Source organism: Gobio gobio, assembly GCF_949357685.1.
Source record: "Gobio gobio genome assembly, chromosome: 6".
Classification (NCBI taxonomy): Eukaryota; Metazoa; Chordata; class Actinopteri; order Cypriniformes; family Gobionidae; genus Gobio; species Gobio gobio.
In genome coordinates this window covers 4,129,109-4,142,313 of record NC_137102.1, presented here as the reverse complement: position 1 = coordinate 4,142,313, position 13,205 = coordinate 4,129,109, and the positions used below count along the sequence as shown (strand labels likewise).

Genomic DNA, 13,205 nt, shown 5'->3' with positions numbered 1-13,205 from the left:
AGTATTTGACACATATTCAATAAAGTATCATTAAAACAAATCTTCATTACTTGAAATTACATAAATGTTAACTGTTTTTGTCATCCAACATTCGTTTTTATTTAGTTATCGTCTCATTTTCGTCAGTGAAAAAAGGTTGTTGACGAATTAACACTGCACCCAATTAATACACACAAAAATTATATATATATATATATATATGAAGAGTTCAGAAGCAAAAGCCTCTAAAAGCCACTTTCAAAGGTCAAAAATGAGATAACGATACTGAGTGAATGCTCTCCGCATACGTTCATAAAATACTTTCACTTCAATCCCACTAAATCCCAGCCTCAGCCCATTCAGAAGTACTGATTCTTAGGTAGAAACCTATACATAGAAACCTGACAAAAATACAATTTTAAGGAGACTTTTGCATCTGAAGTCTTCATATATAACACTAGTTTCTATGAAGTTACTTTATTACAGGGGTCTCCAAACTCGGTCCTGGAGGGCCGCTATTAAACCCCAATTAAACACACCTGAACCAGCTAATCAGTGTCTAACTAGGGCATTGTAAGCATAGATATACATAATAAAGGCTAGATGTCTCGTCCGCTGCTGGCCAATGGAGGTCGACGTCTGCTCCTGGCGGCCATCTTGTCACAGTCAGCTCGCTCACTCATTGTGTTTTAATGGTGTGTGTACTTTTTAAATAACCATAACTTGCTCAATTTTCTACCGATTTTCAAACAGTTTGGTTTGTTATAAACGTCAGAGATGTAGTTGTCTGATTAAAACAGTGCTGGATCTCAATTGCCTCAAAATTGTACGTTTTGAGTCACATGTTTTTAAGTAAACAAACTCAACATATTTGGCTAACGTGTACTTAAAACAATGACAACATAAAGCATTAAAAATTGAGTTTTTTTAACATATAATGGTGTGGTTGTGTACTTATTTTTTAAAGTTCTGTGAAAACTCAAAACTTTGTTATAATGACTGAAAATAATTGAGTTGCTTTAACAGAAAACTGTAAGTCATATTAACTGCAAATATTTGAGTTGAGCTAAATGAGCACTTTAATTTAACTGTTATCAAAAGGTACAAGTAGCAGGTAATCCAACCTTTTAAGTTCTGGAAAATTGTGACTTTTAAGTTATCCAACTTAAAAAAATTGAGGCAATCGATTGACATTCGAGTCGAATCCGATTAGTTGTTTATGATCTGAATTGCAAAAAACACACATATCCACATCCATGGCTCATTTCTCTCTTCTCCTAGGTGGATATAGAGATGTCGTTTGTAGAGCAGGCTGGAGTCATGCGTTTGATTGAAGGCTTGGTCCAGTTCTCCTGGCCCGGCGACAGAGGGGCGGTTAATGTTCCCTTTCCCTCCATGACTTATGAGGAAGCCATGAGAGACTACGGAGTCGACAAACCAGACACTCGCTTTGGGATGAAGGTGACCGCACGTTCTTTCTCTGTACTCCTCATCCTGATTGGCTGTAAGACATCGGCGAGGTTGTTTGCATGCCCTTGGCTTCCCGCTGGGCTGCATCCTGTTTCCACACACACAGGTTTTCACACAGTGCTCAACAATTAAAAATGAATCTCGTGATAAGTTCCTGAACACACTCATTCCTGCCCGTAGATTTCGAGCCCTTTGCTGAGAGATGCTTATAAAATGCACTACTATTTAAAAGTTTGGGGTCAGTAAGGGTTTTTTTATTCAGCACGGATGCATTACATTGATTAAAATTGAGCGTGAAAGCATTTGTAATCTTACATTTTTTTATTTTGAAAAAAAAAAAAATCAATGGAGTTCTTTTGAACTTTCTATTCATCAAATAATTCTGAGAAAAAAAGTATTACGGTTTTCACATCGATTTTAAACAATCTGCAATATTAATAATTGAAAGAAATCTTTTTGATCATCAGATCAGCTTATTAAAATGCACTTTTATGATGGACAGATGCACTTTTATGATGGATAGATGCACTTTTATGATGGACATATGCACTTTTATGATGGACAGATGCACTTTTATGATGGACGGATGCACTTTTATGATGGATAGATGCACTTTTATGATGGATAGATGCTCTTTTATGATGGATAGATGCACTTTTATGATGGACATATGCACTTTTATGATGGACAGATGCACTTTTATGATGGATGGATGCACTTTTATGATGGATAGATGCTCTTTTATGATGGATAGATGCACTTTTATGATGGATGGATGCACTTTTATGATGATTGATGCACTTTTATGATGGACAGATGCACTTTTATGATGGATGGATGCACTTTTATGATGGATAGATGCTCTTTTATGATGGATAGATGCACTTTTATGATGGACAAATGCACTTTTATGATGGACAGATGCACTTTTATGATGGATGGATGCACTTTTATGATGGATGGATGCACTTTTATGATGGATGGATGCACGTTTATGATGGATGGATGCACTTTTATGATGTATAGATGCACTTTTATGATGGACAGATGCACTTTTATGATGGACAGATGCACTTTTATGATGGATAGATGCACTTTTATGATGGATAGATGATGTATAGATGCACTTTTATGATGGATAGATGCACTTTTATGATGTATAGATGCACTTTTATGATGGACAGATGCACTTTTATGATGGACAGATGCACTTTTATGATGGACAGATGCACTTTTATGATGGACAGATGCACTTTTATGATGGATAGATGCACTTTTATGATGGACAGATGCTCTTTTATGATGGACAGATGCTCTTTTATGATGGACGGATGCACTTTTATGATGTATAGATGCACTTTTATGATGGACAGATGCACTTTTATGATGGACAGATGCACTTTTATGATGGACAGATGCACTTTTATGATGGATGAATACACTTTTATGATGGATAGATGCACTTTTATGATGGATGGATGCACTTTTATGATTGATAGATGTACTTTTTATGATGATAGATGTACTTTTATGATGGATGGATGCACTTTTATGATGTATAGATGCACTTTTACGATGGGTGGATGCACTTTTATGATGGATAGATGCACTTTTATGATTGATAGATGCACTTTTTATGATGATAGATGTACTTTTATGATGGATGGATGCACTTTTATGATGTATAGATGCACTTTTACGATGGGTGGATGCACTTTTATGATGGATAGATGCACTTTTATGATGGATGGATGCACTTTTATGATGATAGATGTACTTTTATGATGGATGGATGCACTTTTATGATGTATAGATGCACTTTTACGATGGATAGATGCACTTTTACGATGGGTGGATGCACTTTTATGATGGATAGATGCACTTTTATGATGGATGGATGCACTTTTATGATGATAGATGCACTTTTATGATGGATAGATGCACTTTTATGATGGATGGATGCACTTTTATTATGGATAGATGCACTTTTATGATGGATAGATGCACTTTTATGGACTTTAAAACAGAAACAGCCATTCACTGCCATTATAAAGCTATTTTTTTTCCTAAATCCCTTTAAGTTTACATTCTTTTTGTGTATTGCCTTCCTAAATCTGATGTAATAGTTGTGTCCTGAGTGGCACAACTCAAGTTAACTCTGATGTGTTGTCTTGTATTCAGCTTGTGGATCTCACCACGGTATTCCAGGGAACACAAATCGAGTTTATCAAAGATGCACTTCTGGAACCTGATGGCTGCATTCAGGCTATCTGTGTCCCAGAAGGAATGGTAAGTATCTGGAGATTCTCACCATTGATTCTGCACATTATAGTCTGATTTCCAAACAAATAAATAGTTCATTTCAGTGATTCAAAGCTGACAGCTTGATTAGTGTAGCCTGGTTTACGCTGGTTGTGAATAGATTAAAGTTTTAAAAATGTTATGTTTAACTAAGTACTGTATATTTTTATGAAAGTGACCATTATAATGGGGTAATCAAATATAGGCTAATATGCTTTGTTTTTATTGAAATTTTTAGGTTAGTGAATTAAAAAACAAAATTATTAATTTAGTTTTTAGATTGTAAATCCCCTTTTTGCACATAATACATTGCATAGCCTACATTACATTCACTGTATTTGTTTATAGTAGGGCTGTCAAAAGATTAATCGCGATTAATCGCATCCAAAATAAAAGTTTGTGTTTACATAATATATGTGTGTGTACTCTGTTAATTATTATTTATATATAAATATACACACATTCATGTATATATTTAAGAAAACATTTTTATTTTTATATATAAAACATTTATATTTATATATATTATAGATTATATAAATGTATATACATGCAAATATTTCTTAAATATATACATGAATGTGTGTGTATTTATTTATAAATAATAATTAACAGAGTACACACACATATATTATGTAAACACAAACTTTTATTTTGGATGCGATTAATCGCGATTAATCTTTTGACAGCCCTGGTTTATAGCCTTCTATATCAACATTGTTTTTAGGACATCATTGGGCAGGATGTGAAATAAAATTATTATTAAAATAAATCTATATTTTTTTATCCAAATAGAAAATCGTAGAAAATACCGCGATACATACCGTGTATCGCCATTCAACCAAAAAATACCGAGATATGATTTTTTGGCCATATCGCCCAACCATATTAGACACATCTGAGTGTGTTGACACTTGTTCACACTGCAGTGAGAGTAAAGCGTTTCTGCAGAATAAAACCAGAAACCGAGGGGAACGCGGATATGATATCATCAACAGGCCACGCCCTCACACGTCGGGTAAAATAGCATCTCACGATTTACAAATAGTCGGAAACATTTGGGATATTGTAAGTACTCAACTGAACAAAATATATAACACTGGCCTAGTGGTGTTTGGATATTTGACTGAAAAAATCTTACATAGTGCAGCTTAACCATTACAGAAACATAATAAATGTATTTTGGTAATCACCAATACTTCAACTTCTAGGGCAGATACTGGGATACGTCCCGCCAGGACTAAAATATAAACACTTATTACAGGCACACCATAGTGATTCAGGATAAGACAGGGTTCCCAAAACCTGGAAAATTGATGACAAATTTTCCAATCCTGGAAAACACATGGAAAATTTGAGAAAATGTAAAATGTCCTGGAAAATCTTGTTCTTCTTTTTAAAAAAGTTATTTCTTTAGCCGAGTATAAAGAGTTTATCGCTGGCCCAAACTATTAGCGCTAGTTGCAGAAAGCACATGTTCAGGAATGCTGAGTAGTATTTTGAATAATGATGTTTAGTCTTGTGTTGCCACTTGCCGCCGTTAGCTAATGCTAATGCTATAACTGCTCAGTGAATGTTAACTCGTAAGCTGCTACCTAATCACATCATTTTTATATAAAGTCACATTTGTGTGTTATAAAGTCACATTTGGTGTGTTATAAAGTCAGAATTGCGTGATATAAACTCGCAAGTCTTTTCTTCACAATTGACTTTTTTTGCGCAGCTGCGAGTTTATATCTTGCAATTCTGACTTCTTTTCTCAGAATTGTGAGATCTAAACTGCAATTGCAAGTTATAAAGTCAAATTCTGAGGAAAAAAGAATTGCGACAATTTTCGCGTTTATATCACAAATATGTAAACTCGCAATTGCGAGAAAGTCAGAATAGCGAGATAAAAAGTCACAATTACCTTTTCTTTCTATTCTGTGGTGTAAACAAACTTCCATAGTCATAATGTATGATTAAGAGCTCATATTGTTTTGTTATATTGATTGTTAAGTAATGGCAATAAACTGTACGGCTTTTAAAGACTTAGAAAGCAATATTTGGCGTGATCCTTGTCTTTTATTCCCGGCGTAGTAAAATTGAAAATGTCCTGGAAAAGTACTGGAAAATGGTTGCTGAAAAAGAGTGGGAACCCTGTAAGACCAAAACACAGTTTGGAAGATGGATTCATGATGTTCTCGCTCATTATATACATTTTATACACTCATATTTCTATGAGTGGTCCGTCTCCGCCACATCTCCGGAGCAGATGAAGCTAACCATGTGTGGCGTTTCTTCCACAGAAACACCTGAAGGGCAAAGACTTCCAGTTCCTGAAGCAAGCAGCCCAGACACAGTATGGTCGGGTGAGTTTTGTGTCTGTTTGCTGATGGAACGCCACCAGCATTCAGTGTGTGCACATCTTAGGAAGTCTCCTGAAATATTTATCTGAAAGTAATCAATAAGTCAGGATGATTTGGTGGTAAAACAGTCGAATGCAACACACAGCATACTTACCCTGAGGCAAGGATCGGCCTCGCTGGAGGGACGCGTGTTGTAGGCCGTCCGTGGAGTCTTAGAAAGGGAATATTAAATGTATATTTTTCCCTCCATATGTAGTACATTCATAATTTATAGCTGTAATGATTTATCTAATATAAAACAGTTTGATACATTGTTTTATGTTAATTTATGTTAAATGCTAAAAATGACGATCCATCCATCCATCTATCTTCTTCCGCTTATCCGGGGCCGGGTCGCGGGGGCAGCAGTCTAAGCAGAGACGCCCAGACTTCCCTCTCCCTAGACACTTCCTCCAGCTCTTCCGGGGGAACCCGAGGCGTTCCCAGGCCAGCCGGGAGACATAGTCCCTCCAGCGTGTCCTTGGTCTTCCCCGGGGCCTCCTCCCGGTGGGACGTGCCTGGAACACCTCCCTGGGAAGGCGTTCAGGAGGCATCCGGAACAGATGCCCGAGCCACCTCAGCTGGCTCCTCTCGATGTGGAGGAGCAGCGGCTCTACTCCGAGTTCCTCCCGAGTGACTGAGCTTCTCACCCTATCCCTAAGGGAGCGCCCAGCCACCCTGCGGAGAAAGCTCATTTCGGCCGCCTGTATCCGGGATCTTGTCCTTTCGGTCATGACCCACAGCTCATGACCATAGGTGAGAGTAGGAACGTAGATTGACCGGTAAATCGAGAGCTTTGCCTTGCAGCGCAGCTCCTTCTTTACCACGACAGACCGGTACATCGACCGCATTACTGCAGAAGCTGCACCGATCCGTCTGTCAATCTCCCGTTCCATCCTCCCCTCACTCGTGAACAAGACCCCAAGATACCTGAACTCCTCCACTTGAGGCAGGAACTCTCCACCCACCTGAAGCGGGCAAGCCACCCTTTTCCGACTGAGAACCATGGCCTCGGACTTGGAGGTGCTGATTCTCATCCCAGCCGCTTCACACTCGGCCGCAAACCGTCCTAGTGCATGCTGAAGGTCCTGGCTCGAGGAAGCCAACACGACAACATCATCCGCAAAAAGCAGTGACGAAATCGTGTGGTCCCCAAACCGGACACCCTCCGGCCCTTGGCTGCGCCTAGAAATTCTGTCCATAAAAATTATGAACAGAACCGGTGACAAAGGGCAGCCCTGCCGGAGTCCAACATGCACCGGGAACAAGTCTGACTTACTGCCGGCAATGCGGACCAAGCTCCTGCTCTGGTCGTACAGGGACCGAACAGCCCTAAGCATGGGGCCGCCGACCCCATACTCCCAGAGCACCCTCCACAGGATGCCACGAGGGACACAGTCGAATGCCTTCTCCAAATCCACAAAACACATGTGGACTGGTTGGGCAAACTCCCATGAACCCCCCAGCACCCTGGAAAGGGTATCGTGCTGGTCCAGTGTTCCACGACCGGGACGAAAACCACACTGTTACTCCTGAATCCGAGGTTCAACTATCGGCCGAATTCTCCTCTCCAGTACCCTGGCATAGACTTTCCCGGGGAGGCTGAGAAGTGTGATCCCCCTATAGTTGGAACACACTCTCCGGCCCCCCTTCTTGAAAAGAGGGACCACAACCCGGTCTGCCAGTCCAGAGGCACTGTCCCCGACCGCCATGCGATGTTGCAGAGGCGTGTCAGCCAAGACAGCCCCAGAACATCCAGAGACTTGAGGTACTCAGGGCGGATCTCATCCACCCCCGGTGCCTTGCCACCGAGGAGCTTTTTAACCACCTCGATGACTTCAGCCCGGGTGATGGACGAGTCCACCTCTGAGTCCCCAGCCACTGCTTCCTCAACTGAAGACATGTCGGTGGGATTGAGGAGATCCTCGAAGTATTCCTTCCACCGCCCGACGATATCCCCAGTTGAGGTCCACAGGTGTCCATCTCCACTGTAGACAGTGTTGGTAGGGCACTGCTTCCCCCTCCTGAGGCGTCGAACGGTTTGCCAGAATCTCTTCGAGGCCGACCGATAGTCTTTCTCCATGGCCTCACCGAACTCCTCCCAGGCCCGATTTTTTGCCTCCACGACTACCCGGGCTGCAGTCCGCTTGGCCTGCCGGTACCGGTCAGCTGCCTCCGGAGTCCCACAAGCCATCCAGGCCCGATAGGACTCCTTCTTCAGCTTGACGGCATCCCTTACTTCCGGTGTCCACCACCGGGTTCGGGGATTGCCGCCTCGACAGGCACCGGATACCTTACGGCCACAGCTCCGAGCAGCCGCAGCGACAATGGAGGTGGAGAACATGGTCCACTCAGACTCAATATCTCCAGACTCCCTCGGGATCTGGTCGAAGCTTCGCCGGAGGTGGGAGTTGAAGATCTCTCTGACAGGGGCTCGGCCAAACGTTCCCAACAGACCCTCACAGTACGTTTGGGTCTGCCGGGTCTGTCCAGCTTCCTCCCCCGCCATCGGATCCAACTCACCACCAGGTGGTGATCAGTTGACAGCTCCGTCCCTCTCTTCACCTGAGTGTCCAAGACATACGGCCGAAGGTCTGATGACACGACCACAAAGTCGATCATCGACCTCCGGCCTAGGGTGTCCTGGTGCCACGTGCACTGATGGACACCCTTATGCTTGAACATGGTGTTCGTTATGGACAAGCTGTGGCTAGCACAGAAGTCCAATAACAGAACACCGCTCGGGTTCAGATCAGGGGGGCCGTTCCTCCCAATCACGCCCCTCCAGGTGTCACTGTCACTGCCCACGTGGGCGTTGAAGTCCCCCAGTAGAACAACGGAGTCTCCAGTCGGAGCACTTTCCAGCACCCCTCCCAGAGACTCCAAGAGGGCCGGGTACTCCGCACTGCCATTCGGGCCGTAGGCACAAACAACAGTGAGAGACCTATCCCCGAGCCGAAGCCGCAGGGAAGCGACCCTCTCGTTCACCAGGGTGAACTCCAACACATGGCGGCTGAGCTGGGGGGCTATAAGCAAACCCACTCCAGCCCTCCACCTCTCACCATGGGCAACTCCAGAGTGGTAGAGAGTCCAGCCTCTCTCGAGAAGTGTGGTTCCAGAGCCCAAGCTGAGCCCGACTATCTCTAGTCGGTACCTCTCAACCTCCCGCACAAGCTCAGGCTCCTTCCCCGCCAACGAGGTGACATTCCACGTCCCTAAAGCCAGATTCCGTGTCCAGAGATCGGGTCGTCGGGGCCCTCGCCCTCGACTGCCGCCCGATTCGCTATGCACCGGCCCCTTACGCTCCCTCCTGCAGGTGGTGAGCCCACAGGAGGGCGGCCCCATGTCACTCCTTCGGGCTGAGCCCGGCCGGACCATGGGGGTCCTTGATGTCATTGTGAGCATAACGGTTTGTGAACTGTTCTTAGTCTGGCCCGTCACCAAGGACCTGTTTGCCTTGGGAGACCCTACCAGGGGCATATAGCCCCAGACAACATAGCTCCCAGGATCATTCGGGTACTCAAACCTCTCCACCACGATAAGGTGACAGTTCAAGGAGAGGAAAATGACGATTGCTCTGCTATTGTTAGTGATGATGCTACACTGCAAAAAATGCTTTTCTTACTTAGTATTTTTGTCTTGTTTTCAGTCCAAATATCTAAAAAATCTTACATTAAGAAGCATTTACTAGACAAGCAAAAGTTTTTGTCTTGTTTTGGGGGGAAATAACTCAAAATTAAGGGAGTTTTTGCTTAAAATAAGCAAAATAATCTGCCAATGGGGTAAGCAAAATAATCTTAATTCAAACAGAAAACACGATTATTTTTCTTACGCCATTGGCAGATTATTTTGCTTATTTTAAGCAAAAACTCCCTTAATTTTGAGTTATTTTCCCCCAAAACAAGACACAAACTTTTGCTTGTCTAGTAAATGCTTCTTAATGTAAGATTTTTTAGATATTTGGACTGAAAACAAGACAAAAATACTAAGTAAGAAAATCATTTTTTGCAGTGTAAGGCAAGAATCTGTTACTTTTGCTCTTAATGATCATTTTTATGATTTTCTTTCTGTTTTTTTCTATACTATGGGCCTCATTCATGAAACTTTTGTAAACATATGAGCAAATTCTGAGTAATTTGCGCCTAAAATTGACATTTACGAAAACTCCAGATTCACAAACGCTTCGTATACCACGGATTCGGTAGTTAAACGCAGTGTTGGGGAAAGTTACTTTGAAAAGTAATGCATTACAATATTGCGTTACTCCCTTATAAAGTAACTAATTGAGTTACTTTTTAAGAAAAGTAATGCTTTACGTTACTTTTGCGTTACTTTTTCTCACCTGGGGCAGGGCTTGTTTTTGTAAAAATGTTATATTTTTGTGCAACGGTAAAGACCTCTTCATACCAAAATTTATATAATAAGCCCCAGGCTGAGGTAAAAATGCAAATTACATATGAACAGTAGAGGGCGCAGCTCTGGATAATAGGAGAATAGGATGCAGGAGAAAAAAGTTTTACCAATAAAAACTAAAAATCTAGTAATTTTCATCATCAAAGGTCAGCAGCTAGACATTGGTAAATTAAATATAAAGGTAGATTAAATTCATAAAATAGGTTGTTTTATTTAACATTTAATTATTGGAGGTTTGCATAGTATTCTGATTTTGCATTTGACTGATTTTATTCATTTTGAGGAGTACAGAATCTTTATTGTGCAAGTGAGATAAATAAATGCTCACATTTAGTCTAGAACTACAATAACCATCATGTTTACACACACACACACACACACACACACACACACACACACACACACACACACACACACAACGCCTCTGCACTTATTTTTCTCCACATGGGGGCAGGAGAGCTGTCAGTCAAATTAATGTGAAAAAGTAACTCAGATATTTAGTTGTAAATTTGAAAAGTAATGCATTACTTTACTAGTTACTTGGAAAAATTAATATTATTACGTAACTCAAGTTACTTGTAATGCATTACCCCCAACACTGGTTAAACGTGTGTATATTAATGAATACCAAACATTCGTAATTAGTGCGCATGTTCACGCTCATTCATAATTAGCATAATCCCCGCCCATGAGTTACAACTGCAAATGACGTGTCCAGGAACGCTGTGGAATCTTCTGGACTTCCTTCTCAGGTTTGGCTCCAGTATTTTGCATAAATGCTAAAGAGACTAATTGACCATATGCCTAGCAATAAATATTAAATTATCATGTGTCCATCAAAGCATTTTAGCCTGCTAATAAACGCCTGGTGCTCTTCTGGAAACGGCCAGCTGGTGGCGCTTGAGTGCTTTCCAAGGGCAGCGTTTTTCCATCTGAGATACTTTGATTGCTATGAATATGATATAGAATATCCATGGCTGTAATGTGTTACTAGCATCTCATTTTGAAGAATATTACTGAATATAAAAATGCAGTAAAAAGCAGTATTAACTTCTCCATTATTGTTGTTAATCAGTCGGTGTACCAGTGGGATGATTGGTCGGTGTAGTTTTTGTCCCGCCCCTCCTCCACTGTGATTGGATGGCTGGGTAAAAGGTGACAGTGATGAGCGCTGCCTATAACCCAACGATGAACAGTAAAAAAAATTTTTTTAAAAACGGGGCAAATCAACTCTTGAAATGTTATTATGGTACATAGTGCATCAAAATGCAATGTCGTCAGTTTGCCTAAATTAGAAACACAGAACGCTCAGATGTTTTACTCGGGGTAGGGAGCAGGTGTACATTTCTTTCGTACCAACTAACATTTTGAAAATATGGACATTTTCGTGAATCCGAAAATTTACTAATTTTACGAATGATTTACACACAAATTCGTTCTGCTCGCGTTTCATGAATGAGGCTCAATGAAAGTCAGGGGAGTCCAAAACAACACTGGACAACTTTGACTTTCATTGTTTGGGCAAAAATATAAATTTTTCAGAATAACATCTAAAACTGACGGTTCGGTACAGAAGTTTTACAAAATGGCTTTTTATTTATTTTTATTAAACAGTGTTTACTGAACAAATTGTGTCTGTCCTTAAATGAATTCAATTATAACTCAAAGTTTCTTAAAGATATTGCTGTAAACTATAGTGAGCCCTTACTCACACATTACTATAATATTAAAGGACAGCCCAAACTATTAGCATAGATTCAGTTGCTATTTATGTTTATATATAATAATCAACACTCAAATAACACATTGTGTGCAAACAATTCAACTTCACATAAGGCAGTTTTTGCATTAACTTCTAAATCTAGTTATAAAATTATGTTTTTACTCCAATTCGTTGTTGAAATATAATCATTTATACACAGTGTCTGTCATTTTCATGACATATTTAAACACACATTAATAATCCAGACATCAGTAACAGGTTAAGTAGAATATAATGAATATAACGGCTAATATAGGTCATATATTTAGTGAAAGCACTGCAAAAAATGCTTTTCTTACTTAGCAGTTTTGTCTTGTTTTCAGTCCAAATATCTAAACTTACATTAAGAAGCATTTACTAGACAAGCAAAAGTTTTTGTCTTGTTTTGGTGGAAAATAACTCAAAATTAAGGGAGATTTTGCTTAAAATAAGCAAAATAATCTGCCAATGGGGTAAGCAAAATAATCTTGTTTTCTGTTTGAATTAATATTATTTTGCTTACCGCATTGGCAGATTATTTTTCTTATTTTAAGCAAAATCTCCCTTAATTTTGAGTTATTTTCCCCCAAAACAAGACAAAAACTTTTGCTTGTCTAGTAAATGCTTCTTAATGCAATATTTTTTAGATATTTGGACTGAAAACAAGATAAAAATACTAAGTAAGAAAAGCATTTTTTTGCAGTGAGAGTTGATTTCTCTAGTGAACTCGCAGCGAATGTAATCTTTAACAGTTCACAGTCGGCTTGTTTTAAGCGCGAAACACACTTCAATCTGAGTTCCCACACGAACATATTAAGTATTCAGTCCATTTTATCACAAAATTCAAACAATAAATTACCGTTTTGACTCTTTAATGTGGCGTGACTGATCACTGATCTCTTCCTAAAGAATAA

At 40.4% G+C, this 13,205-nt stretch overlaps 1 protein-coding gene across 1 annotated transcript in view; it reads left to right on the top strand.

Moving 5' to 3' along the window:
- The window catches only part of dars2 (aspartyl-tRNA synthetase 2, mitochondrial), a 73,875-nt gene that overhangs the window by 42,351 nt on the left and 18,319 nt on the right, over positions 1 to 13,205 (top strand). The window contains exons 10-12 of the mRNA XM_079818643.1: positions 1,261 to 1,440; positions 3,631 to 3,738; positions 6,039 to 6,101. Of these exons, the coding sequence (XP_079674769.1) occupies positions 1,261 to 1,440; positions 3,631 to 3,738; positions 6,039 to 6,101 (351 nt within the window). The remainder of the gene's footprint in view (positions 1 to 1,260; positions 1,441 to 3,630; positions 3,739 to 6,038; positions 6,102 to 13,205) is intronic.